Here is a 27293-nt window from a genome sequence, read left to right as displayed (position 1 = left end):
AGGAAATGCAAAATTTACTTTCATCAGAGAACATAACTTTGGACCACTCAGCAGCAGTCCAGTCCTTTTTGTCTTTAGCCCAGGCGAGACGCTTCTGAAGCTGTGTCTTGTTGAAGAGTGGCTTGACACAAGGAATGCAACAGCTGAAACCCATGTCTTGCATATGTCTGTGCGTGGTGGTTCCTGAAGCACTGACTTCAGCTGCAGTCCACTCTTTGTGAATCTCCCCCTCATTTTTGAATGGGTTTTGTTTCACAATCCTCTCCAGGGTGCGGTTATCCCTATTGCTTGTACACTTTTTTCTACCACATCTTTTCCTTCCCTTCGCCTCTCTATTAATGTGCTTGGACACAGAGCTCTGTGAACAGCCAGCCTCTTTAGCAATGACCTTTTGTGTCTTGCCCTCCTTGTGCAAGGTGTCAGTGGTCGTCTTTTGGACAGCTGTCAAGTCAGCAGTCTTCTGAAATATATCAGTCTGTGTGGAATGAATGTATACATTATACAAGTTTCACTTTTTGAATGGAATTACTGAAATAAATCAACTTTGATGATATCCTAATTATATGACCAGCACCTCTACATACGCGCACGCACACACTCTTTCATCATGCATCCAGGTCAGTTTCATTGAACTTGTTTTGTACAAATTTAGGGTTTCATAATTTGATAAAAACAAGTAGGACTTTGATAAGATTTTAATTTTGGATTGCTGTAACAGTTACTTATATGCTTAGATTATTAATTAATCTGTTGATTATTTGTTTAGTGAATATAGTGACAAATAAGAGTCCAAAAAAAAAAATCCCAAAAGTTAATGAAATGGCAGTTAAAACTTCCCTGAGCCTGAACCTGTATAGTCAGCTTGCATTGTCTGTTCAATATTTCTAATTCAAGGATATCCATTTTGTGGAGAAACGCAGTAAATCATCACAGTGAAGAAGCTAAAACCAGCAAGTGTTTGGCTTTGCTTGGTAAATTACTTAATGATTCTGGGCCTTAACCCCTTTATGCTCCCTAACACACCATACAGGTGACAACAAATCAATGCATGCTGTATTTCTAGACCAAACTTGATTATATCCGTTCCTACTTCATAAAGGCGTACCATTTTAAGAATTCAGCCGATAATTTTTTCCCCCCACATGTTGTTGCCCTTTTCAACGTTCACACACAACAACAGAAAGCCAAGTGCCGGTCAAGCTTGTAAGGGCACACACCTTTATTGTGGTTTGTCGCAGGCGTCCTGACTGGAAGCTCTTGATGAGACCCGATGCGGCCTCTATGGCTTTGGGGATCTCAGCAGGGGACGGTGGGACGAGCTCCACCCGGGCATAGTACCAGAAGGTCGCTAGTCGGGGTTTCGAGTATGTGACCGCGGCTGCATGTGATAAAAACAAACTTTTTAAAAAGGAAATAGCATTAGCTAAGAAGCAGCAAATGCCACTAAGCCATTTGGCCTTTCTTGAGTAACTACCCAAAGGAAAACCGAAATATCACACTGACACTCTGACGTTACCTGTATCCTGCAGTGGTTGATATATAATTAAATATTTAAATAACGTTACCTGCGCTTAACGTTACCGTACCAGAGGTCACACTGAAGTTGAGCAGCTGCCAAAGAGCAATGAACAATGTGACGTAGCTACTGCTATATGGTTTATTCCACTACAAAACAACAACAAGGGTGAGTAAAGTAAACTTACCCCCGACTAAAGTGGGTACTTTTGCGACGAGTTTCTGAACTGCTTGTGCCATGATGAAGAGTGCAGGACACCGGAAAGAAGAAAAAAGATGGCGTAAGGCTTCCGGGTCGTTGACTTCAAAATAAAAGGTGTTAACAGAAAACCACTGTAGAAAACGCGATGACTATTTTGTATTTTCAAAATAAAACGTATTGAAAGCATTTAAATAAATACTGTGTCAAATATTACGCACATAACTGATTTGTTGATTTGTAGGCTATTGTAGCTACAAGCTAAAAGACAAACTGGAGGCAGAGCAAATGTATTTTCAATTTATAGGCTATAATTTGTGTAATGTGTATAGCACGTTTACATGTTTTTATATACAGTCTATGATTCACACAGATAATTCAAAATACTTAAAATACATTTAAAAACAAAATAAAGAAAATAAGAGTGCAGTACAGAAATCAATCAGTCAAAGGCACGTGAACAGCAGAGTTTTAATTTAAATTTTAGAGAGACAAATTTCAGTCAAAGTGAGTCAGCATATATTATATTATAACAAAGGAAAGGATTTTGATTTTAGTTTCCCTTGCTGAGTATCAATCGAATGAGCCACATTTAAAGATAACCACAAAATGTTTGTTCACACTGTTTCTCTTTAACTATAGTTTCAGATGTGCAGAGGAAGCCGGTAAACAATCTACATTTACAGTGTAGCTTATTTTTCTTAAGAACTGATTTGTTAAGGCATGTAGAGTATACACACTAACACGCCAATATTCTGTATTTTTTCCAGCACAAGACTGCCCTGAGGATGACATGTAAAGATCCAAAAATGGTCCCATAAAATGGGTTGTTATATTACCTGTATTTGTGTGCATGTGCATTGTGTGAATTTGAGAGAAAGAAAGAAGTAAAAAGCAAGGACAAAGTGTGTCTAACTTTTGTTTGTGTACAGGATGTGCATGTGTGTGCGTGTACTTTGTGTGAATCACATGGATGACTAAATCATTAGTCACTCTCCTCTGACTCACCCTGCAGCCCACATAAAACAAAAAACTGGTGCAGTTACTATGTACGAACAAGAATGCAGGTTAGACCTGCATTTCCCAGGAAAACACCCAACTAATGGAGACATCTGTTTGATTTACAGTTAGTTCGTGTTAATCCACTGAATACCTGCAAGATGCAAGACATTTGAGAAGACACTTAATTAATGCCTCATAGTCTAACAAGGATATCTCAAAATTGTGTTGCAAAAGTGTTTCCAGTTAATGTGAGTAGAAGGAATATGAGAAGTTCTATGATAACATCCTAAGATGTTCTCATGCCATTTTACACATCCCTGAGTACAAAGCAGAAACAGGACGGAGACCAACTTGATTGCTGTAGTGGGCATGTAGTGTAATGAGGATAAATCGCTAGAGGGTGCTCTTACAATACCAAATAGAGATACAGAGAAATAAAGAACAGCGAACTGTGTTATAACTCCACCTGTGCACATAACTACATTGTGTTCTGCAAAAGTATTAGTTAAACATTAGTTGTAATTCTGTTGTACCATATTTCCTCAGTCATTTCACATTGACTTTACATGTAATGAAATGTGCTATGAAAATCAAATTACCTTGCCTCATTGGGGGGGTCCTTCATCTCCTATGGCCAATAGAGCCTTTGGTGGTTCCTCATTACAAACTTATGTTAAAGCCCACATAACTTTATTTTGAGTTCAACTCAAAATGTCAGCCTGAACTACGGGGGATTGTCATCAAAAGCAAAAAGGCATCAAAAGGCATTATAAGCGTGACAGCCATTAAAGCTTTTATTAGCAGAAGCACAAAACCACTCTCAATTCTCTACCACAAATATGAAACCACAGCCAGCAGGCAGTTAGCTTAGCTTAGCATAAAGACTTGAAGCAGTGGAAAACAGCTAGCCTGACTCTGTCAAAGGTAAAAACAAATCCATCTGTCAGCATTGGAAGTCACTGAAATAATCTAAAACATAACCCCAAGTTAAACCACAACTTTTCATTTTACATTTTTGTTTTATAACTGATTAAACAAATGATATAGCGTGTTAATTTGTTAGCTTCAGAGTTTCTGGTAAGCAGATTTTTTTAACTTTGCACAGAGCCAAGGTAGCTGTCCGTTCAGGTCTTTATGCCAAGACAACTGACTTTGAGCTGTATCACCATAGTTTTTGACCTCTAGTAATGCTATGGAGGAGGATTTTTCCCCTTTGCACATTCACACGCATGTAGGTGATGCTGTACACATTTCTTTTCTTTTTTTTGTGCAGCAGCTGAAGATAGATAAAGGGGGAGAGAGGGGATGACATGCAGAAAAGGATGAGAGTGTCATCAATCTTCTGATCCAAGTCTCGGTAAGAAAGCGGTAAGGCATATTTCCCAAAACAATTTCTTTACGATAACAGCAGAATACATTTGAAGATAAAATGAAAATATGAAATAATATCTGGTTTCTGGCTTTTAGCTGACACAAGAGTAACTTCCTGAAACATGCTTTAGGGGAATTAACTTAATTTCTTTAATGACAAGAAAAGATAAGAAAACCAATTTTAAGGAGTGTAAAAGTCAGAGACATTGTGCCCTTCTGTGACCCTACAGCACAATGTTCAATTATGATGTGTTATTTCCAAACAGTGAGACAGAAAGACAGTGTGAGTCATAGAAACAGACCGAGATAGATAGAAATATACATAGACAGACAGGAAAGGAGGCTGCAGTGACTGAGAAAACCTTGCCTTTCATGGTCTCAAACTGCTTGTACATGCAGATGAGGTTAAAACAAATGACATCACTACATCAGCCTTGGCACTCAATACACACATATGGTGATAGAGCAGCCGTACTGGCCAGTAATCAGTCTTAGCCCTCCGGCGCATGAAGACAGATAAGGACATCCAGTTCTGTCTATGGATCTGTGGGGAAGTATCAAGTTGACAAGACTGAGTCATTTGTTTTAATGTAACTGCTTCAGAATTTGGGACACCAAACAGATTATTTCATTAAATTCCTCTTTCTAATTATGACCTTTATCCCAATGAATCCTTTTCTCACTGGTTTTCTCTGTTTTCCCATTCTCTGAACCTGTTCAGACCTAGCATCTCACATCCCCATATCCTGCCTGTTACATAATCATCAGAAACAGACTGCAGTTCACAATTTTATTAAAATTGATCTCATGCATGCTCTAATTAGATTTCGCAGCCCCGCTTGCAGATTTTATCTGTGGGAATTTGTGGTCTTATAGCTAGAGCAGAGGATTATTGTGTGTATTTGGATATTGGATAAAGCTATACAACTCAAAATGAGGAAACATTGAAAACAGTAGATAAGAGAGAAAGAAAGAGTATGACACAGATATGCCACATGACATGAAGCTGTGTTATTTATCATGCTACACATGTGACAAAAGTGCAGTGGAAGTTCCCTCAGCGTTTTTGCGTCTGCTCTCACCAGTGTTATTTCCAGCCACAGAAGACCGCTCTTTTCAATGAAAAGCTCTAAATCCTGACTGCACACTACCTGTCCATCACCAAATGGCAGACGCAGACAGGTATAGTGACTAGCTAGTGAACATGGTGGCACATTTACCAGCGTAAGGGCCCGTTATTTCCCTCAGGAAGAGGTGGAGACCAAAACAGAGCTAGAAGGAGAGTGAATATTTGGGCTTACATTTATTAGGTACAACCAAGCGGGAAGCTTCCGGTCTACAATATGAAGCCGATGCGGAAGTCCCTGAAATCTGCATTCTATTGAAAATCCAGCAGGGGGCGACTCTTATGGTTGCAAAAAGAAGTCCGGCTCCATTAGAAATAATGGGAAAATGACTACTTCTCAGCTGATTTATTACCTCAGTAAACACTTTGATAATGAGTTTATGGTCTCAGTCGCTAGTTTCAAGTCTTCTTTAATACAAAATGATGTTGATTTAGTAAATTATGGTCCCATTTATTTTAAAATAGACCATAAAGCAGAGTATGTTTCAGGGCGGGATTATCTATGAGTGAAGTCGTTACCATGGCGACCTGTCAATCAGGCTAGAGTGACTCCTACCCACGGCGCTGTGTAACTTTAACCAGTGTCGTTGAAAAAGCTTATCAGGAGTTGGCTGTTCACTTTCTCTGGTGAGTACATTTAGTTTTAAGACTGTTGTTCTCTAGACAAAGTTATCAGCCCTGTTAAAATGACATGAAAGTTGCACCTAGCTAAGCACGCTAGCTAGCTCCGCACACGGCCGTTAGCTCCACCGTATCGTCACTTCCGGGCACTTCCTGGTTGCAAAAACTCGACATGGCAGCGGCCTATTGGCCAAACTCGAGGCTTCAAAACGGCAGTCCACAAACCAACGGGTGACATCACGATGACTACGTCCATTTCTTATATATAGTCTATGGGTACAACACGACTCTAAATGAATGCTATTGTTGCTCCGTTAAATTGTTAACAAGACTGTCAGATCAACTAACAAAGGTGATAATGTATGTCAGTGTTGTGTTTAGAGTTCTTTGCACTGCTCCCCAAGTGGTAAAAAAAACTATTCATAACTATTCATATCCACACTAAATTTATATTTTTTAAATGAATATGATCAGTCTTTTGGTTTTGTAGTCACATATTATTATTTTAAAATAGTGTTGATCCTTCTCACCATCACTCATGAATATATACTATATGTACTGCACCTAAACTCTTCCACTCTTCTCACCTGAAAAGCACCGGCTTTGAGAGAGAGAAAGTTTTCAGACTTGGAGTTTATGATTCATCCTGAATGTTTCCCACTGAGCTGCAAACTGCTTTAACACACACTGGTGATACTGTGTGATGATGCCAGAAGCACTGCACCATCCGCAAACAGCAGATATCCCACTCACATACCAGCCACACACTCTCCAAACATAAACTAAACCTGAATCAAACTTGTCAGTCAATATCACAAAGAGAGCAGGGAACACAGTTAATACTTGGGCAGTGTAAAGGGGCCAATTATGGCAGGAATCCCAGCACCTTGTTCTCTGTGGATGGTTGAGTGTGTTAGCAGCCGCTGTGACCATTATGTGACCACAGGGGTAATATGGTTCAAGGTACATTTATTAGTAATGCTACAATAAACAACCAAATTAAAGCTGTAGCCCCCTTCACTTTACACACACACACACACACAGAACACACATACAAATCAGAATAGAATAGATTATAGCACCTTTATAGCACCTTCCCATGTCTTTTTTACCTAACCATAACTAGATTGTGGACTTCTTGTCTAACTTTAACCAACTTTTTGTTGCAATTCGGGGGGTTAGTGGTTACCCCCCGAACTGCGCCGTACTGAGGTTGTGGTATAGTGCTGCAACCTCTGCACAACAGCACCCATTGAAATGAATGGAGAAGATAAGATGAACAGCAAGGTAAAATTATTGTTTTTATCGTTGGAGTATGAGCAAGAGTGATATAGCAGCTGTTACTGGTTAGGCCTATACAAAAAGGATCTTACTGTTTAACAAAAAAGGTCTCTGTAGGGATCCTTTCTGGTCATTTGTTTTGGTCTGAGATGTGAGTGCGATATTTAGTAGCAGTGCATGTGCATACAACTCCTTTAAAGCAACTACAAGGAGTTTTTAACTTGTTATGAAACATTCTCAATTTAATACTGATGCCTCTATAAGACGCATATTACCAAGCAAGACCATCAGCAAGTGGGCTATTTCTATATGTATTCTAAAAGCCTGTCATCAGGTCAGATTCCCTGCAAAATCATATGAAACGATTTACAGCAGGCAGACCGGAAGATCCTGTTTACATTTTCCCAGGCAAAGTTTCACAGTGAGTACATTAATTACAAGGAAGCCAGTTAAAAGGAAGCAGGAGGAGATTTGTTTTTAAAGAATTTTATTTTTGACCTCAGGGACAGTGATAGAACACAGGCAAAAACATGAGTCGGCCTTGGTATGTCATCAAACAAATGGAGAGAATAGTGGGATTTGAAAGGATTCAAAAATTGTCCCTCTACCTCCTTGTCAGGTGTTTAATATGTCTATTTTATTTTACTGTGTACAGTCCATTGAGGTATAGGTCATGTGGATATTACTGTACTACAACTGGCTTATAATACAACATTTTATAAGACATAACATTACTAGGGAATGGTGATAACTTTAGCTTTCTCAACAAAACTATTATTACAGAGCAATCGAATCTCATGTTCTCCGGCTTACATGTAACCTGGATGTATGAACGTACTAAAACACCGTTTATTTGTTCTTACATATCCAAAAATACATACATTACCTTAATGCTGTGCATCCTGCAAACAGCTGTTTAAAAATTAAAAGTAAGTTGCGTCTTTCTTTCACTTGCTTTCAAAACAAATGCCCCGCTAGCCAGAACAGGATCTTTACGACACAAGGTGGTGGAAACACTAAAACTTTTGTCTGCAAGGGGTGCCAGAGTCAACACATAATGAAAGTTCCTTGTAGTTGATTTAACAAACTTTATTCACAAGATGTATTTGTACCAGACCATAATTTGGTAGTGCAGTTTATAGTCTGGCTAAGCAAGGTTACGTTAAAGTAGACAGTAGCTAATATGCTAAGCTTATTTAAGCTGTTCATTAGTTGAAGTGTGTACAGGTGAATAGCTGCTTCATTGATAATGTGCAATGTGTTATTTCTCAGTATGGGTGATAAGGTGTTATTGTTCCAGTCCAGTTAAATGGAGTAAAGCTGCAGATAACCCATTATACAAATGACATACTGTACTCATTGCTAAGCATTTGTCTGTCTTTTTAAGCCACTCACCAGTCCAGTACTGTGGCTTCCGGTTGGCTTTGTGGAGGAATAAATGTGTTTGTGCTGCAATCCCTCTTACTGGCCTTGGGTCAGCTGCAGTCCACAAACACACTTTTGAAGCCTCAAACATGCATTTGAAGCTTCAGACAGATACATGTTTCTCTGTCCTGCTGTCTGACTTTGTTTCAGACGATGGTGTCTCTGTCTATTGGTGATCCATACATGTTAGACTGTTTGTGCTAATGTGCAACTGATATCGTGGCTCAGTCCTGTCAGTGTTTGTGTACTTGGAGTTACCAGTAAGTTGTGAGGTTGCTGATCCTGCTGTCTGTTTCTTGTTTTATGGCTCTCCTGCTGATCTGGTTATGGGTGATGTCATAGCATCTGTCTGCCTGCTAATTTATGCTCTTATACTGCTGTCAACAACATATGTGCAGTATGTGTATTAGTACTAATTGTGAAATACTTTCTTGCATAGTGACCGAGCTCATTTTTCTTTTGGCACTTGCAATAAGATGTTTTCACACTGTTGATGCAGACACTGGTGAAATATGAATTCTCAAGTTACGTAGTTAGCCCTATAATGATTTTGCAGTTCATTTTCCCCTGGGTGGTTGCAAGTGTTTAGGGAAAATCCTATTGGCTCAGTATAAACCAGGTCTCTGTTGAGGGTAATAATCATATACTGTTTAAAAGAAGTGGACTTATCCACTGTGATGTAGAAGTGACATATTTGGACGAGACGATGGAGCTGGGGATGGATTTGTATTGCTATCCCTGGTCGCTGTGGCAGCGATAATAATAAATCAATCTTTGGATACGTAAAAAACCCTATACAATCCCCTGTTTGTAATTTTCAGTCTTCTGAAGTGCCCTCTTTGGTTTCTTTGTTCTTTCGCACCTCCTCCAACTTCTTGACCTTCTCCTTGAACTTCTCGTTCATGGCTGCCATAAGTGCTGTGCAGTTCTCTTTGTTGGCCTCCATCTTCTGATTGAGCTTCTCCTCTGCCATCTTACTGAAGTTGTTGTTCTCTTCCATAGCTTTCTGTAGCACTTCCTTTTCATGCTCACGCTTCTCAGCTAAGTGCTTCAGAACCTCAGCTTCATGGGCAGCTTATCAATCACAAGGTAGCCACGCCCTAAAACATACCCTGCTTTATCGTCTATTTTACTCTAAATGGGACCATAATTCACAAAGCGACTGAGACCATACGCTCAGAAAAGTGTTTACTGGGTAATAAATCAGGTGAGAAGTAGGGTCATTGTGTCATAGACTTCAGTGCAATCAGACTTCTTCTTGCTACCAGTGGAGTTGCCACCTGCTGGTCATTAGAACATTTTTTTCTCGTAAACTTATGACTTTAATCTCGATTCTGCTTCTTACTTTTTTTAAATACCTAATGGCCCTAATATGCTGTTGTACCAATTGCTTGCCACCCTGAGTCTATACTACGGACATTTACACACCTTAACTTCCTGGCTCAGCGTAAGTGGATGCCACTGCTTCACTTCAACCCCGTTTTTACTGGTAAACAATCTTCTTATCTCAATTTTTTCTCACACTGATTGACTGTGTGAGCTAGCTAGCATTTGGCATAGTAATCCCATCAACTGAAGAATTGAAACAGAGACCTGCCTGCCTAAAAGAGACGAGTGTTTCCGCATATTTTCCTGTAAACCCTCTCTGACTGGTTTTGCCTCTGTTCCGTTTCTCTGAAGATACAAAGTTAGTGACAATTCCAAACCGCTACAAAAGTGGAGAATTATTTGGGGATGAAGAAAAAATCTACAGAGCTATTGCCTCGAATGCCCAGGACAGGCGATGTCCATACTGAGAAGAAAAAACCTCTCACATACAGAACCACTCAGGTCAGAGAGCGCAGCTATAATCTTTCTCTGAGTTTTGTGAAGCATACTTTGCATGCTGGAACCAATTAAAGAACCTTAAATTGTTTTGTTTATCTCATCTCTCATCCCAGCTGACTAAGACAACACTCATAACAAAATGCCAGAAATGCCCCGATCTTACTTTTAATTCAGATTAATTCCAAATGGGCTTTTTAAAACTTAACTGAGTTTGGAACCTTCTGTGATCGTTGACAGACCATATGGTTGGAGATCTATCAATCTAAACTGAAAGATTGCTTCGTTAGGCATCCAGATGTTAATAGAACAGCTTCAGTCTCATCAGGTTTGTCGGGATCCAAATTTTTTAAAAATATATTTGACAGTTTTGTCCCAGCTTAATTATACTGTAAAGAAATGGTTTCTGAAATGAACCAGTGTGGAAATGTGTGTGAGTCTACTCTAATTATCGAAATGCGAGACCTCATACTGGGTTTTGGCTTTGAGAATGTCACAAACAACCTTGACACACACTTAAATGATTTACTTTCATATTGAACACAGATTGCACTCAACACACACACATGCACACAGCTGTTGGCTGTGGTTTCTCTCAGATATAGATGGTGATCTGTTGTCACGCTAACTGGCTTCTCTTTCAGTATAACATTACAGCTGTGTCTTACAAGCAGGAGTGCATTTCTGTTGTGATTTTACAAGGTCAGAGTGAAAATTGAGCCTGCTGTATGTAGGTGGCATACAGTTTGAGCTTGTGTACGAAGTGAGGGTTATGTAAGAGTGGAGTTTGTGTGGATGCAGATGTGTGTGTGTTAATGTCGAGATTGTGTGTGCTGATACAGCAGGGTAGACGACAAACAAACGACATAACTCTCAGCTGAAGAATCCAGATGGAGAAAAGGAACATGGATGAGGTGCTGAAAATCTCTCATATCCTCTGTCGGTGCAAGATATAACAACAAAAGAAACAGATAGCAAGTAAATCACAGTTTTTAAGCCCCCCCTCCCCCCTCTTCTTTTTCACAGTTACAAGTTTAAAGGTTACTCACTGCTGCACATATTTATTTGTGTTTGGTGAATGAAATCTTCGTCTGAGACATAAACTACAGTATGGAATTTACTGAAGGAGGTGCAGTGCTGTGCTGTCCAAATATGCTCTTACATAATGTATGTAATGTTGTAATGGGCTAATTTCTATTCAGGTTGGAACAATGCTTTGGGATTATTTATAGCAACCTTGAGGTGGTGCTTAATTGTTTGATTAGAGAAGAAAGTTATTATTATATGCTTGCAGCAGAAAATGAAGGTGCCAACTTGGCTGATAAAAATCCAGCCAAAACAGAATCACCCCTTGAGCTGGATTAGATGTGGCCTGAATAGAATTTAAGTATTCCACCAACCACTGAATATTCAAACAGGTGTTTTTTTTCAAGCTGAATTTAGACTGAAGTTAGTATCTTGCAGATTTTACCATTACAGAGGCAAGCAGTTATAAATAGGCTAAAAGAAACTCTCACTCTGACTTTGAACTGGTATGTTTGCAATTACTGTCATCAGCAGCAATTTCTCATTAAGCAGCAGGAGCGACACATCTCTTACTCAAGATGTTCTTTTTCTGTGTCCAACCGCTACTAGAAGTGAAAGTAAAAATAATGTGTGTTCTGTGGGAAATGCCACCTGCCATGTGTATTTACTATTCAGCACAAACAGTTAACGATAAAATTACAGTATTGTTAATGCTATGCCTTCCAATGTTTTAAAAGCATTTTAAACAACTGAGAATGTGTTAACAAAAAGTTAATAAATTCAGACACTGTATGGATTTGTTTATGTGTGGAATCACATATTATATGTTATACTGTGTTATCACATATTAACTACACCAGATGTTTTATATGAGGAGTTGTTGACAAATAAATTAATATACACTGAAAATGTCCTCATATTTGCTTACAATTATGTTATAATGTGTTTTATGTGTAAAAGTACAGCAGACACAGTAATTTCATTGAGATTAAAAAATAAATTGTACACCATCTGGGGTCCCCTGCATTTGTACAAAGTGAGCAACATCCCAGATTATTTCACCTGTATATTGTACGTCATTATAAGACATCCCCAGGTACTATGTGTTCAAAAAACTATTTTGAGAAAATACATGTATAAATGACAAAAAAAGATCTTTCTCCTGGTGACAGTGAGCTCCCAGCCTGTGTTGCACGTAGTCTTCACTCATTCCAGTGACACAGAAAAATGATGGAAAAATGTCTCAGTGACTCAGCCTTGTCCTTGTCCTCAGCCATAGTGATTTCCCATCACCACTTCCATGTGGGGAAACCCCTTCACCATCTTAAATGATGTTCAAATACTCAGAAAAGAATCTTGTAAGTTGTCTCAAATGTAGTGAGGTGGATGTATAAAGTAGCATAAATACTCAAGTGCCTCAAAAGTTTACTTAAGCACATGCACTTAGTTACTTTCCACCTCTGATTATAAATAAACAATTTTTTAAGGACTTAAAACAATTACTGAAATGCACCATATGTCTTAAATCACCTCCATAAGAGTCCTCCTGGAACCTTTGTGCAGCATGATGTAGAGAGTACAACTGGAAAAACTCTGCTCCTGTGGTCTTTTAGTAATACCAAACCAACAGAAGCAGATTTCCTCCATGACGAGCTTTACAGATTTAGATGGCATGTGTGGATATATTAATGTGAGTTCTGTGCTTCCTCAGCTCTGATACTCTGGCTGTTATTTAAAGAATGGCCAGAGCAGTAAATATATAATGACCTTCAATAGGAGAAAACATGTGTAAGCCAGCTATAAGTGCATACATACATTTACCGTATTATGGCAAACACTGACTACAAATCACTGGTGCACAAAGTCATCTTGACTGTTAATTGCAGCGGGTGATCCACTCCGTCGCTGTAGAGGGCCTAACTCCGGTTCCTGCTGAACTGAGCCAGTGCTTTAACATCCAACTGTTATCAGCTCAGTAGGCACAGGAGGTTGAGCCCAGGCACCTGCACCACCTCACTATCACCACAAGGGGAAGCAAACAACAGGGATACTGCCACAGGAATCCGGATAGTGTGGACAGATAATGTTGATTTGTCTCATACTCTTGTCGTACTCTTTCTTACCTAAACAGAGGTTACCCCTCAGATTTAGTTCACTTGTCTTTTATTACTCAGCTGCAATTACACGTACAATAAGGGGGCTTTTAAACGTCTATTTGAAGAGTCACTTCACCGAATAATAATAAAAACCCTTCCTCACTTACGTATTTAGACATGTAAATAGATTATTTTGATGTGCCATGGTTTTAAGATATCTCACAGATCTCTGTCTCTAAAGCACTGAATTACGCAGTTTAACAGAAACATGTTTTTCCAGAAAAAATTAATTACTCTTGATAATTCATATTGTAGGCACTATATCATCAGTATAGTAGGGCTGCAACTAATGATTATTTTTATCATCACTTAATCTATGGATTAGTTTCTCAATTAATCGATTAGTTGTTTGGTCTCCAATATGTCAGAAAATTGTGAGAAATGTCAATCAATGTTTCTCAAAGCCCAAAATGACATCCTCAAATTTTATATTTGTATTTTTTGTCCTCAGCCCAAAAATATCCAGTTTATTGTCACAGAGGAGGAAAGTAACCAGAAATTAGTCACATTTAAGAAGCTGGACTTTTGACCTTTTTTTCTTAAAAAGTTAATCAAACTGATTAATCGATTATCAAAACACAACTAATAGATTAATCGTTGCAGTCCTACAGTATAGTAGTTGTACTGTAAACTGTGTATGATAAGGTAACGGCAACACTGTTTATGGAAAGAAATGTTGCTGGTGATTGTCTTAAAAGTTTTCATTTTTCAATACTATGAGCACCACATACGATTTTCTGTTCACTTACATTATAATGAGATGTGGTAGCAATCTAAGAGATGCTATCTCAATAACTGGGTAAATTAACCAAAAAAGGCAAATCTAGATCCCACTATAGAGACTATACCGCTATGTATTTTATTTTTAAGTGAACTGACATTTTAATGCACACATTTGAGTAATTTTCCATTATTTCTGCCATTGCAATTACATTGTTATCACACCCATGTTATGTCACATTGTCAGAATCATTGCTTGCATGGAAGCCATGTTGCTCTCTTACCTTTAAATGTTTATAATAATAGCTTTATTTGTATAGCACTAAACTTAGAAAGCATAGTAAGACTACAGCACTATGAAGTTACAACATATGTATTAAAACAAACACAAATGTAATTTAAAGCAAACTAAACATGTACATTTGGTTTTAAGATTCTTCCATTCACCCATGATGTATTGTCATCTAAACACAGTAAATAACAGTCTGACAGCATTTGGAAGCACTTAAAAAATCTTTAAATTTCAAGATTCACACACAGAACAATATTAGCAGCACTGTGTAGTCAAGCACCATTTACAAAAGTCTCTTTTACTTTTTCCCCTACATATATGGGCAACTGAATGTTGTACACACATAGCCTGTACACATGGATACACACACACACACACACACACACACACACACACACGATCAGTGCTTTGCTTTCATGACCACCCAGACAGTAAATGAGCTCAGGAATCACAATTGCACTGCTACTTGTTTTCCCGATGGGACATTTCCTGTACTTACATCCTGCATGAGTAAGCTCTCCCTTCCCTGCCTCGTGCTGTCTTCTCTAAACAGCTAGGCCTACCCACCTTTTTTCAGGAACCTCGTTTTAGCAGTGATGGTCAGAGAAAAAAGAATTCCTGAATGCCTTTGGGTCTATCATATTTCATACATAGAGGGATATATCTCACACAAGAGATATATGATGCTTGTTAACATGACATGAATGGTTTGCTAGGAAACATTGTGCTCTGTTACAGTGTGTCAGTTACACAACCAATATGTCTATTATACAGTGTATACATAGCCTAGCTAAAGATGAACCTCAACAAAATAAAAATATGTTAATTTCCTTGAAATTAAGCCCCTTACAATTCTGTTTAGTGTGTTGTAGCAGCACATCATTTCATAAAAACCTTTGATTCCATGTTGACTTCTTACAGCTGTTACAACAGTGGGCGTTAAAAGCTGGAAAGGCTTGTGAGGAGCGGAACTTAGCCACTGTGAACACAGGCTTTCACTGAACTGTTCACGGAGCGAGCTAAGTCCTGCCCCTCTATCAAACTCTGGACAAACACAAACTGAAGGCATCTGGAGGGAACTGTTTCTACTGTTACAACCCAGCTCGTTAGGGTAGGGCAATAACAAGGTATTTGGGTTAAATTAAGGTGGTAAGGACAACTGAATTCAGGTTGAGTCAAAGTTTAATTAAATGAGTGGTCTTCAAAAAAAACACAACAAAAGGAGGCTATGTAGGTACTGACAAAAAAAACACAACAAAAGGAGGCTATGTAGGTACTGACAATAAAACACTTAACAAAAGGAGGTCAGTACCTACATGCTGTACAGGAATGTAGTGTAACCAAACAAACAATTTTCCCCCTAGTACTAGAATAGACATGAATACTCCTACTTAATAGTTCAACATTTAGGGAAATACTTGCTGAGAGTTAGATGAGAAGATTCGTATCTTGTGTCTGCTGGGTAAGTATGTAGCTACTGTGAGAAGCCGTTAAGCTTAGTTTAGCAGCTTAGCTTAGCAAGACTGGAAGCCGAGAAACAGCCGGCCAGGCTCGGTCAAAAGGTAACAAAATCCACCTAAAATCACCTCTAAAGCTCACTAATTAAAATGAAATTTCTTTAATACACACAAAAAGTAGTAGGAGTCTTCTAGTCATTGTGAAGACTTCAAAGTTACTGGCCCTGGCCAAAAAATAGTCCAGCACAAAATCCCCATAAGACCAAAACAATAGTAGTTTTTGTTAGGATTTAACAAACAAAGATATAACGTGCTCACTTATGAGATTTGGAGATGCTAGTAGGTACATTTTCTACCCTGTTTCCAGTCTTTATGCTCAGCTAAGCTGATCAGCTGCATGCAGTAGCTTTATTTGATGAACAGAGTGGTTATCCATCTTCCCATATAACTCTCGACAAGAAAGCGTACAAGTGTATTTCTCAAAATGTCAAACTATTCCTTTAAAACATGAGGACATAATCAGCATGAACTTGACAAGAGATGTGTCAAAAAAAACATTAAGAGAAGGATTTAGAGCAGTGACTTGTGCTGACCTGGTTGTTTGCAGAGTAGCCATCAGGTGTTGGAGGCTGGTGTCGGTTTCAGCTGTAGCTGGTTGGAAATCCCTGGCAATGTGATTTATATTACATCACAACCAAATCACTCTGCCAGGAATCCCTCCAGCTAAACCAACCATTCAGTATCCTGTTCGGGAAAACAATGATGGGGAGGAGGAGTATGAGGAGGAGGACTTGATGGAGAAGAGGGTGAGAGGAGGGCAGTGAGAGAATGACAAGAAAAAATACTGAAAAAAGCTGCATGTTGTGATGAGAGAAGGCTGCAGGTGAAGACAGAGAGAGAAAGCGCGCAGACTGCAGGTGTCTATCTGAGCACACATCAGCATGGCAGAGTGCATTTACTCTGTCATCACTGTGTAATTATGGGAAATACACAAACTATCTCACACACAATTTAAATGTTAACACATGCACCACACCCACACATCAAGCATGCTTGTGACCCGAGTTGGTGGAGTTTTCTTTCATTGATGCACCTGGACAAATTGAACTGCATTTTAAATCTATAGCCTGCCACTGATTGCAGGCATGAGTGTTTATGAAATTGTGTGTGTGTGAGTGATCAATCAATGGACAAAGCAACAATACCTCCAAAGTTAGTTAAAGAGCCTGGTGATGGCAAAAAGATACCTATGCTGACTTAACAGTCAGCATAGGTATCTTTGCATATGGGGAAACAGAAATAACACACTCTGCCAACCCATTCATCCACCCCAACCTCCTCTTTCTCTTTTTAGAATACATCCGTGTCAGGTAATTATATACAGTGTAGATCATTTTAGGCATTTGAACAAACAATGGAGGCTTATTTTTTGTAGGGGAGGACAGTTACGGAAAAAGATTTTCCATTATTAATGGTCGTTTCCTTTACTCTCTCTAAACTATTTTTACTTGAAGTGTACTCTCACCACTGCCAACATCTCACTATAACGCATTTCAGTCCTCCCCAACTTCTTAAGCTTGTGACCCCTTTAAAACGAAGCCATATCTCGTCACAGGTTGCATTTCTTTACCGGTTTTGAGTTTTTTGCCTTTTTTTTCATTTGTAATACTTTTTAGAAGTAAAAATATCTTCACAAGACAAACAACAAAAAAAATAGAGAAAAACCTAAATAAATTATCATAATTTAAAGAAGCAGAAATATTTTTTTCTCTCCAATCCTCCTCAGATTTGTCTTTTGACTCCTTGTGCGGGTCCTGACCTCCGGGTTGGGAACCACTGACCTATTAGATGTTTAGCAGTTTGTCTGTATGAAAGCATATATCCTTAACTGCTGTTAATAACTAAATATGTATTATAAATATGTATTTGAGTTCTTTCTAAGCTACCAAGAATTACTCAAATCAGGCTTCTTTTTATTTATCACAATACTTAATATTTGCTTCCCGTCACAAAGCACTTGGGTGAGCTGGTAAACACAAATGGAAAAAAGAAACAGAGAACCGCAGAAAAGCTAATGCATTTAAGCAGCAACAACATCAAAAAGGTATCTCTATTATTCAGTATGACATTCAAATGATTATTAAGCAAGCAGTTCTTTTCAACAAGTCCTGAAACAGATTGTCTTCACTACTTGATTATGCTTTATTCTGAATAATATGACAACCACAGCCTCCTTTTCCACATGTAAGGGGACACGAGGAGGTAGACAAAATGTGATTTGACTACTGGGAAACACTGTTGACCTGCTGCCTCATTTTACATCCCAGAAACAGAAGTAAAGGGGTGCGCTTGACTGGCCTTTGCAAATATTTATCTCAACACAGTGTTTGATAGAACAGAATACATGAGTGACCAATCCTGAGTAAACAGCAGGCTTCCTCTCCCTCTGGCACTGAAATTATTCAGTGTTTGCTGCTGCTGGCCATAACTTTCAGAATTGCGAATGCAGACTTATTCAATGACTGAGAGAGTTTGCTTTAATCTAAGTGGAGAGCAAGGTGAGTGGGACTGTAGGTGTTTGGGAAGTGATCTATTTGAGTCTGGTTAATGCTCGTCTCACACACAGACTAATCTTGAAACAAGCTTTAGAACCAGTGCATCAATTGTACAGGACCAGCCGAAGCTCATGTGTCTAGGAAATAGAAGCAGATACGTGATTTTCCTTTAGTTTACGGTACAGTTATTTTGTAATGTGTTGCAAATTACATTCTAAAAAGTCTAATAAGGGTCTAAAAGTGGGAAATAAAGATGCAGTGTCCTGGCAGCTTCCATTGCCTGTGTTTCTGGGGTTCGGATAGTGACATGGCATTAAATAGTCTGATGTCTTTACGGGTATAGGAGTAGAGCATCGAGGAACCTCCAGAAGATCCGGACTACGAGGGACATGTGAAGTAGTGACAAGATGTGACCCGATGGTCAGTGGTTTGACTTTACAGTACAGTTTTCTTCTAATATGTAACAAATCACCCTTTGACTATGACTATGTTAAGTAAAGGTCAAATATATATTGGATTTCTAATTAGACCATGATCTTGTACAATGGTGTCTAATAGTATATAAGGATCTCCTATTTGGTTTATTATTATTACTATTATTATTATTGTTCTTGTCTTGCGAAGTATATTTAGTATAATATATAATATCCAAAACTTCTGTCCATGGTAGGTTGATAAATAATGGCAACCACATCCAACACCCCTAAAAATAGTAATAAAAATATATTAATTAATATTAATTTTCTTATTATATGTCTTGGACCACTAATGCTTTGGAAAGCCCCAAAGTCGTCATTATTTATGTGTGATCTATTGCACAAATGCTCCAGGTTTGATCCCACTAGGGCCCTTAATCACGTCATTCTCCTCTTTCTCTTTCTTTTTCCATGTTAAAAAAAGGACAAAGTGTTGATATGTAAAAAGAAAACTAATGAATTTTGTCTACTCCTGACTCTGCATTTGAAATTGGCAGTAAAACTGTGCAGCAAACTTTAGCAACAAAACAGACATCTCTTTGAGGAAACTAAGAACTAAGAAAGAACAACATTAATACTTAAATCTGCTATAATCAATATTAATATATTAACAATAACTCGTATGACGTGTATGTGAAACTGGTCACTCACAGCATCAAGCCCACAAATAACTGTCACCTAATTCCACAGTGCACCTCAAATTTATAGAGCAGGCAGCTACTTTCTAAAAATCCACTGTATACTAAGTCAGAGATTAGCTGGTGAACACTGTAGAGCATTTGGAAGCTAAAGAGCCAGATACGGGCCTCAGGAGTTGGTGACCAAAACAGAGAGTGAATATTAAACTTACATTAATCATGTGGCCACAAACACGTATTCAAATGAATGCTAATGTTCCAAAAAAATTGTTTAATGCGGTTTAACTGCTCTACATTGGTGGGAACAAGTGATAAGCATCTTCTTATCGATGCCTTTCTCTTTTGGTTTCAGTACTGCAAAGGTTCTCTAATTTATTTTAAACTTTCTTGTTCTCTGTCACATTTATCTGGATTCACAGCTGCCTGACAATAATAGCCCCAAGCTAGTCCCTTTCTGGGCTCAACGTTGACAGCCAGTCACAGTCACTTAATAGTTGGTACTGTCTGTCTGCCTCCACTTTTCCATCTCCCTCGCACTCTCTCCATGTGTTAACCGCCAATCCAGAGTGGTATTTTTGGAAAGCAATGTGCACTAATGCAGCACCACTGCGGTGCATTAAAACTGGCAAGAGTGACAGACCTGCACATAGGGGCTTGTTAAGCCTGTACTTCCATCTGCATGTTTTTTTCAACACCAACAAAGCAAAACAGACACACCTTAAATAGGACACAGCAATTTAAAGTTAGAAGAGAAAATCCAAATAACCCACGATTTTAACCTCAAAGGGTTCAATCACATGTCTCCAAAAAACACACTCACATGACAACATTTAAAAAAAGTCTTATATTTCGACCAGTGTAAAACTTCGCCTGAAGCTGCCTCTCAGCTATGGCTGTTAAATGACAGCTAAATGAGCAACAATTGGCCTGGCCGAGCTCCAAACCGCCTGAGCTACTCAATAACAGCATGAAGTAGGTACATGACTAATGCCCTCCACACACATACTTTTTTTGTCCTTTTTTCTATTCTCTCTCATTTTCCATTCATCATATGCTGAAGAAAGCTGTCCATCCCAACATATGACATGATATTGAAGATGTAAGAATAGACTAGTGAACCTAAAGTGCCTTACACATGCTTATCCTTGGCCTCATGACAGATGTATCTAATTGTAAGTGCTCCTGACCTTTGTTTAATCAAGAGAGAAAACTGCTCGGTTAATGCCAATCAGGCTTTCTGAGACAAGCTATCTAAAAAGGAAATTCATAGTAGCTGCCAGCAGCCTTTTCACCCCAAACGTTTCTCACTGAAGTGCCTCAAATACATTGCAGCAGGGCATGAAGCTCGTCTGCTGGGCTATCTTAGCAGAGCAAAATAACTGGATCCTAGTGTCTGCATGTGCTGGCATGTTCTTTAGAATGACAGTTATAAAGTTTGCAGATAATTGCTTTCTCTCGCCATCCTTTTATCAGGTAGAAAGGTATGTTTGAAAGACAGAGTGCTGCAGTGGCCAGCCTTAAAATGCATTCCATTTCTGAGGCACCTAAAACATCGGCAGCTGTCACCTCAGTCTGGAAACACATTAATCCAACAATCAACACATAGATCGGACTCATGTATGGAAGCCTATTTCACTCTCTGGAGAGCTACCAGGCAGGGCCCTTCTCTTGTGATTACCCCGTGATTTTAACAGCCTCAGCTGTGCTGTATTTTGGCTAGACACTATTTTTTGGGAACAGGCCAAGGGTGCACATGATTGGTCAGGGTCTGTCTGGGGCTTGCACATGGTTGGTTTATCCTAGTTTGACCTGTGGCATTCGGTGCTAAAATAAATGTGGCCGATGCTTGGATTGGTTTCGCCACTTTGCTCATAATGTTCAAAGGTTTGGATCAGGGCTCAGTAAGCCGAGCTCAACATTTTAAGGCATTTTCATAAACCTATAGGAGGGTTTCCCCAGCTGACTTTAGAGTTGGCTTTGTGCCAGTGGTGTGAAAAGGGGAAAAAGTGGCAGACAGGAAGAGGGGGAGAGTGGCAGTACAGGGAGGCAGACACAGGAAGAGGGAATAGAGGGAAGTCAGAGTGAGTAGAAATGACGTATGAGCAGACAGTGAGAACTTTAACAGGACTAAACAGAGGAGCTTTATAGAAGGAGAGATTTAATTTCAGATAGCCTGTAGCTACTTTTCCATAGTTTTCTAAAAGGTTTTCTAAAACCAGTGATAAGTCAGCATGCATTGCACGAAAGAACTATGCAGGACTTTTTAGTAAAAGTAAAAGTATATCAGCCGAAGACACAATGTCAAAAGCGACCCCACCTTTAACAGACTCTCTTGTATGCTTTGTCTTCTGGCCAAACACATCCTGTAGGCCAATGGATCCTAAACATTTTGTATGATGTACCCCCGCAGCTCAAGTTCATGATCTACCATTACAGCTATTTCAATCAATTATCTATCACTTTTAGCTATCTCAACTGTATATACATAACTTATTATCATTTAATTTTAGCTACCTGTGTATCCATTCGTTTTCGCTAACTGTTACTATTTCAACTGTGTCCATTACTGCTAGATTATCATTTTAATCATTTGTCAAATTTTTAGTCAACTGTTTCAATAGTTTTTAGCTTTACTTTTAACTGTCTATGTTAACTATTAATCCATTACTTTTAATATTACATGCGGTATATATCTTTAACGGTTTCAAACGTTTGTCCATTAATTTTAGCTAACCATTTTACTTTACTTTTAGCCATTTTAACTGTTTATCAACAACATTAGCTGTCTATTTTTACCAGAAGTACCCCTGGATGGAAATCATTGCTGTAAGCTACAGCACAGTATGGCACACACAGTGTTTGTGGAAACAACAGTGGTTTCAGTCATCTAAATGAATATCATGAATATTACTGTATGCCCTGTTTCTCCCACAAGTATGAAACTATAAATCATAATAGATAGTGATTTAATGTCTTTTCACAGTAGTGCATTTATACTAAATATGAACCATCTGACAAACTTTGACAAAACAATAAGTTTGTGGTGATTACTAGTATTTCAGTAGAATAAACTGCTTAAAAATGTTCTTTGATCTTTTATGTTTTGTAGGTAAAAAATCTTTCTTTTCCCCGTGCTTATTATTAGTAATTTATATCAAAAGTTCAAAGTCTAGTATTTCATGAGCCAAATGCAACTTAATGATTTCATAATTAAATACATCTTTAACAGCTTCACTGGACCGTGTTTGAAAATTTTCCTGCTCCAAGCATCCAACCATAACCTAGAACATATATTTTTTTCCAGATAAAGTCTCAATTGTCAACATATGTGTAAAACTTCATGAAAAAGCCTAAAAATAAGCCTAATTACACAACATAGGATGGCTTACATTTGCCTGTGAAATAAATCAAGAGAAATAATTTGTTTGAGGTTTGGCCACCACAGCCAAATCACTTCTGCAGACACTCCTTGCCCGCTAAATCTCTTACAGACACAAGTCCCAGCGAATTTGGAGGCAAAACCGTCCTCACGGCGCCCTTAACTTTATTTACATCTCAACATCCTACTGGGAAAATGTAAGCCTTTGCAGCATTTTAAAGGGGCCTCTGTAGACTCATAGTCTTGGATAAGGCCTGGACTGCAAGACCAAATGGATGCTTTGGGTGCTTGGAACCAAACAGACCCTCAAAATATGAAGCCGTGCACATGAGCAGAAGGGAATGTCAAAAAAATACTAAACAACAGGGCTGGTTGCAAGCCTCCCATTTATACTACACTGTATAGACTACAGCTATATTTCTGTGTTTTTTTCTTTTTAAAATTAATAGAATTTAATACACAAATAATGGTGAAAATAATGAACAATTCAGAGCTTAATGTGACACCATCAAATTGCTTTATTAGACTAGACTTGTCTGGTCTAACCAACAGTCCAAGAGCTAAAAATATTCAATGTACAAAGATAAAAAATAAATAAGAGCAGCAAATACTCATGTTTGAGTAATGATAATACCTAAAAATGTTGTTTTTTTACCTAGTCATAACAAAAACACATTTTACATGAATAACTGTGTTTATAATTTTCATAATTTGTATAATTAATATATCTAGTGTACTCAGGCCTGGCTCATGGTGTGTGTATTTGGTCATGCTAGACACAATTGTATCATACAGTTGTATGAAGAATTATTTACATGAACTAGAGCTCAGATATTGCTTTGTTTGAAGTCTTTGTTTTGTTTGAAGTGTTACAGCGTGTAGGTCAGTCAGAAGAGATTTCTTTGTTAAATTTTTTCCACAGATTCCACTACGGACAGTAAACCACACACACACAGACACAGACACACACAGACACACACACACACACACACACACACATACACTCACACCCACACACACACGCACCCACACACACACAGGCACACACACACACACACACACACACACACACACACACACACTCACACCCCCACCCACACACACACAGGTAGAGATCCAAACATTTCCAAAAACAGAATGAACTCTTCTGAAGGTAATAACTGTCGGCATTCAACGTGCAGCTAGCTTGCAATCCACTTTGACGAAAACTCAAGATGAGACCATCCTCGAGCCAAGCAGCAGCAGCAGCAATAATAGTTTCCCACACATAAATGAAGGTGTAGGGAGTTTATGGGGCTCAGGAAAATGCAATAAAAAGCCTTTCTGTGAATGCAGCCATCTGTGGAACTTTAAAAGAACTTCCTGTAAACAAGACTGAGGAGAACAAATCCTCTCACACTCTTCCAACACTCCACTGCCGTCTAGAATTAGCCTTTCATCTTTGTTTTCCTCCATTTTTCCCCCAGCTTTACTTTGCTTTGCTTTCAGTCTTGGTTCTTCTTTCTCTTAACTCGCCTCTTCTCTGAAGTCTGTGTCAGTGTCGCTCTGTCTTCTTCCTCGCTCTCCATTTCTTCCTCCCCTAACTTGTTCTTAGAGCAACTTGCTGACGTAAAGATTTCTAAAAAAACAATTAGTACTTTTTATTGTTGCAAATGAAAAAAATACAGCACCTATCACTGCCAACTTTGGGTGATAAATTACAAATTATAATGCCAAGTTTTTAACAGGATTAACAATGTTTAACAGGATGTGGCAGATTAATACTATAATTGCCATAATATTGAGCAGTGGGTGACATTTATTTAAATACCATACTAAATCTGGATTTCCTCCTTATTTTCATCTGTGTGAATTCTTGTTGGGATGGCCTTTTCAACATTTCCAACATATTTTTGAGTTTATAAACCTAATCTGTAAAGCAGCCTCTTGATATACTTGATTTGTAAGCGTTTTTCCTGGCTTCCATGGTACACATTAAATATCAGGCTCAATAAAACTCAATCAGCAAGGCCTGGACACCTCAGTACACCTCCACTGATGTGACGTATTTTATTAGATCCAAAGCTGATGTAAAGCAGTATTACAGAAGACAAATTGCACAAAATCCACGAATGGAAAGTATTTTTTCCTATTTTTCTGTTTGTCATTGCTAAAAATGCAATTAAAAACATTTAAAATAAGATAAAAGTTTTCGTTACAGCAGTAAAGGTGATTTAGAAATTGTGTCCGTGATACAATGGAACAGAAATTCCACCACCGCCAAAAAAGATATAAAAAGACTATTTTCATGCTTTTAAAAATCCATATATGTGTGAAATATGACACACATTGCCCAAAAAAGCTAAATCAAACAAAGCTGCAGACACTTTAAATACGTACGTCACATTACAGTGTATTTTCATGTCAACAGCAATTTCTCACGGTGACGTGCTACTGCTCTTACAGTCCTTGTGCTTTAGTTTGTTAGAGGAGTTAAAATAACTCTGGCCTGTTTCAACACACTCCCCCTGACATAGACAGGCAGGTGTGTTTTTTCATTCAGAGTTCTGTGTTTTCTTCCAGTTTTCTGGATAGTATCAGTTTAATTTTTACTGCTCACTGAGGAAACCCAGATTAGTAAAGGCAACTGGGCAGCAGTGAATTGGCGACCATTGTGTGTCTTTGCATGTGTGTGTGTAATTGCTAAGTGATGTCAGGTGGAAAAGACTGGCTACTTCCTCCGTCTGTGCCAACTTTTAACGTATGGAGAGAGGGAGGAAGACAAAGTGAGAAAGAGAAAGAGAGATGGCGAGAGCAGAAAGGCCACGTGGTCTTAGTTAGTCAGTTTTCTGCTCGCATGTTCATCTTCAGAATGAACCAAATCACCTTTGAACAAACATGTCATTCCAGTTAAAGTTATAGTTAAAAACAATCTACTCCGAGTAACAATGAACATGAAACACAGCAGATTCAGATGAAGGCTAGCTTTGGAAAACTTTGTCGTCTAGCTGAGGATGGCCAAAGAAATTATGAATGAAGAAGCCTATTATCCTCCCATCAGTACAGACAATGGAAACTCTTCAAGTTCTGGCAAAAAACGTAGGAGATGTTAATATAAAAATCTACCCATAAGATATTTAGTAGCCTAAAACAAATAGAACTATCCGCCATATACACCATGTATCTGATTAATATTTACTCATCTGGTCACAAACATCAAAATGGGCCTTGCTCCTACACTTTCTTGCTTTAATCGCTGTTTCTAAATTCATGTCAGTACACAAACCACAGATTAACCAAGCACTCCAATGACAAATTGAGATTGGAGGGAGGAAACACAGTGATATTTACAGTTTGACCACTGATTTTATAAGTTTGCTTTGTTTTTTGTTGTGCAATACAGTCTTGATTCCTCACAGGGAGTCACACGCAAGTATTTCCTGATGAAATTAGCAACAAAATACGAACAATAACAAACAAAATAAGAAAATAAATGAATAAATTTGCAGACAGATCAGGGTTGTCGGCCTAAGAAACAATACATCACCTCTGAATTAATACATTTTGAGAGATAAAATATTCATAATTTTATCTTAAATTCAGAATAAAATATCAAGTGACAACATTCCAGTACTGCAATTACAATGTGCAAACTTTCTGAAACTATGCCCCTAAATAAAGTACATAAAAAGACAAATTTAAAGCAGCAGTACTCTCTAAAACACATCATGAATCACACTACTCCCTACACTCTTTCATTTTCACCTTTACTGCAGCCACCACATGCAAACTTCACTCACCTCTGAAACTCTACTGAAGCAGAAATTGCTCTCAAACTCACACAAGTCTTTGAGTACAGGCTGTAAGAGGAAAAGAAGAACCTGATGCCTCTAAACGCTCAAACTGAAGAGATCCCAAAAGTCACAGAGTGCAGCACAAAGACAACACAGGTCACAGCGTACGTACATGTTGCCTGCAAAAGCCTCTGAGCTCAAGTCCAAGCTCAAACTGTGCTCCAAGCGTTGCTTTGCTCCACCTCCTCCAAGCTCCTCTTGAAGTTCAAGGGTGTGGACTGAGTCAAAGCTATGACTTTAGAGTCCACATCATTCACACAAGTTTGCCTCTTGAAAACCACACCCAGTAAGAGAGAGAGACAGAGAGAGAGACAGAGCAGAAAGGGAAACACTGAAGTTTTCCTTAAATAACAAGAGGAGGAGTGAAGAAACTTCTGGTTTCAGGGTCACCCAGTGC

At 38.5% G+C, this 27293-nt stretch overlaps 3 protein-coding genes across 6 annotated transcripts in view; 1 reads left to right on the top strand and 2 right to left on the bottom strand.

Moving 5' to 3' along the window:
- The window catches only part of LOC123972923 (ATP synthase subunit g, mitochondrial-like), a 3663-nt gene extending 1815 nt beyond the window's left edge, over positions 1-1848 (bottom strand). The window contains exons 1-2 of the mRNA XM_046052692.1: positions 1704-1848; positions 1218-1378 (exon numbers count right to left, since the gene is read on the bottom strand). Of these exons, the coding sequence (XP_045908648.1) occupies positions 1218-1378; positions 1704-1755 (213 nt within the window). The 5' untranslated portion in view covers positions 1756-1848. The remainder of the gene's footprint in view (positions 1-1217; positions 1379-1703) is intronic.
- Positions 1-2612, top strand: part of ift22 (intraflagellar transport 22 homolog (Chlamydomonas)) — a 7197-nt gene extending 4585 nt beyond the window's left edge. For all 4 annotated transcript variants that reach the window (XM_046052691.1, XM_046052690.1, XM_046052689.1 and 1 more), the window contains exon 6: positions 2485-2612. Coding sequence is in view for 1 of the 4 variants with exons in the window: in XM_046052690.1 (XP_045908646.1) it covers positions 2485-2500 (16 nt within the window). In the remaining 3 variants the exon portion in view is untranslated. The remainder of the gene's footprint in view (positions 1-2484) is intronic.
- Positions 2613-9312: 6700 nt separating this feature from the next.
- The window catches only part of LOC123972462 (stathmin-1-B-like), a 62261-nt gene continuing 44280 nt past the window's right edge, over positions 9313-27293 (bottom strand). Inside the window, exon 2 of the mRNA XM_046051978.1 lies at positions 9313-9614. Within this exon, the coding sequence (XP_045907934.1) occupies positions 9358-9614 (257 nt within the window). The 3' untranslated portion in view covers positions 9313-9357. The remainder of the gene's footprint in view (positions 9615-27293) is intronic.

The sequence above is a fragment of the Micropterus dolomieu genome, linkage group LG06 (genome assembly GCF_021292245.1).
Source record: "Micropterus dolomieu isolate WLL.071019.BEF.003 ecotype Adirondacks linkage group LG06, ASM2129224v1, whole genome shotgun sequence".
NCBI lineage: Eukaryota > Metazoa > Chordata > Actinopteri > Centrarchiformes > Centrarchidae > Micropterus > Micropterus dolomieu.
The sequence above is the reverse complement of the archived record's forward strand: the minus strand, read 5'-3'. Positions and strand labels throughout refer to the sequence as shown.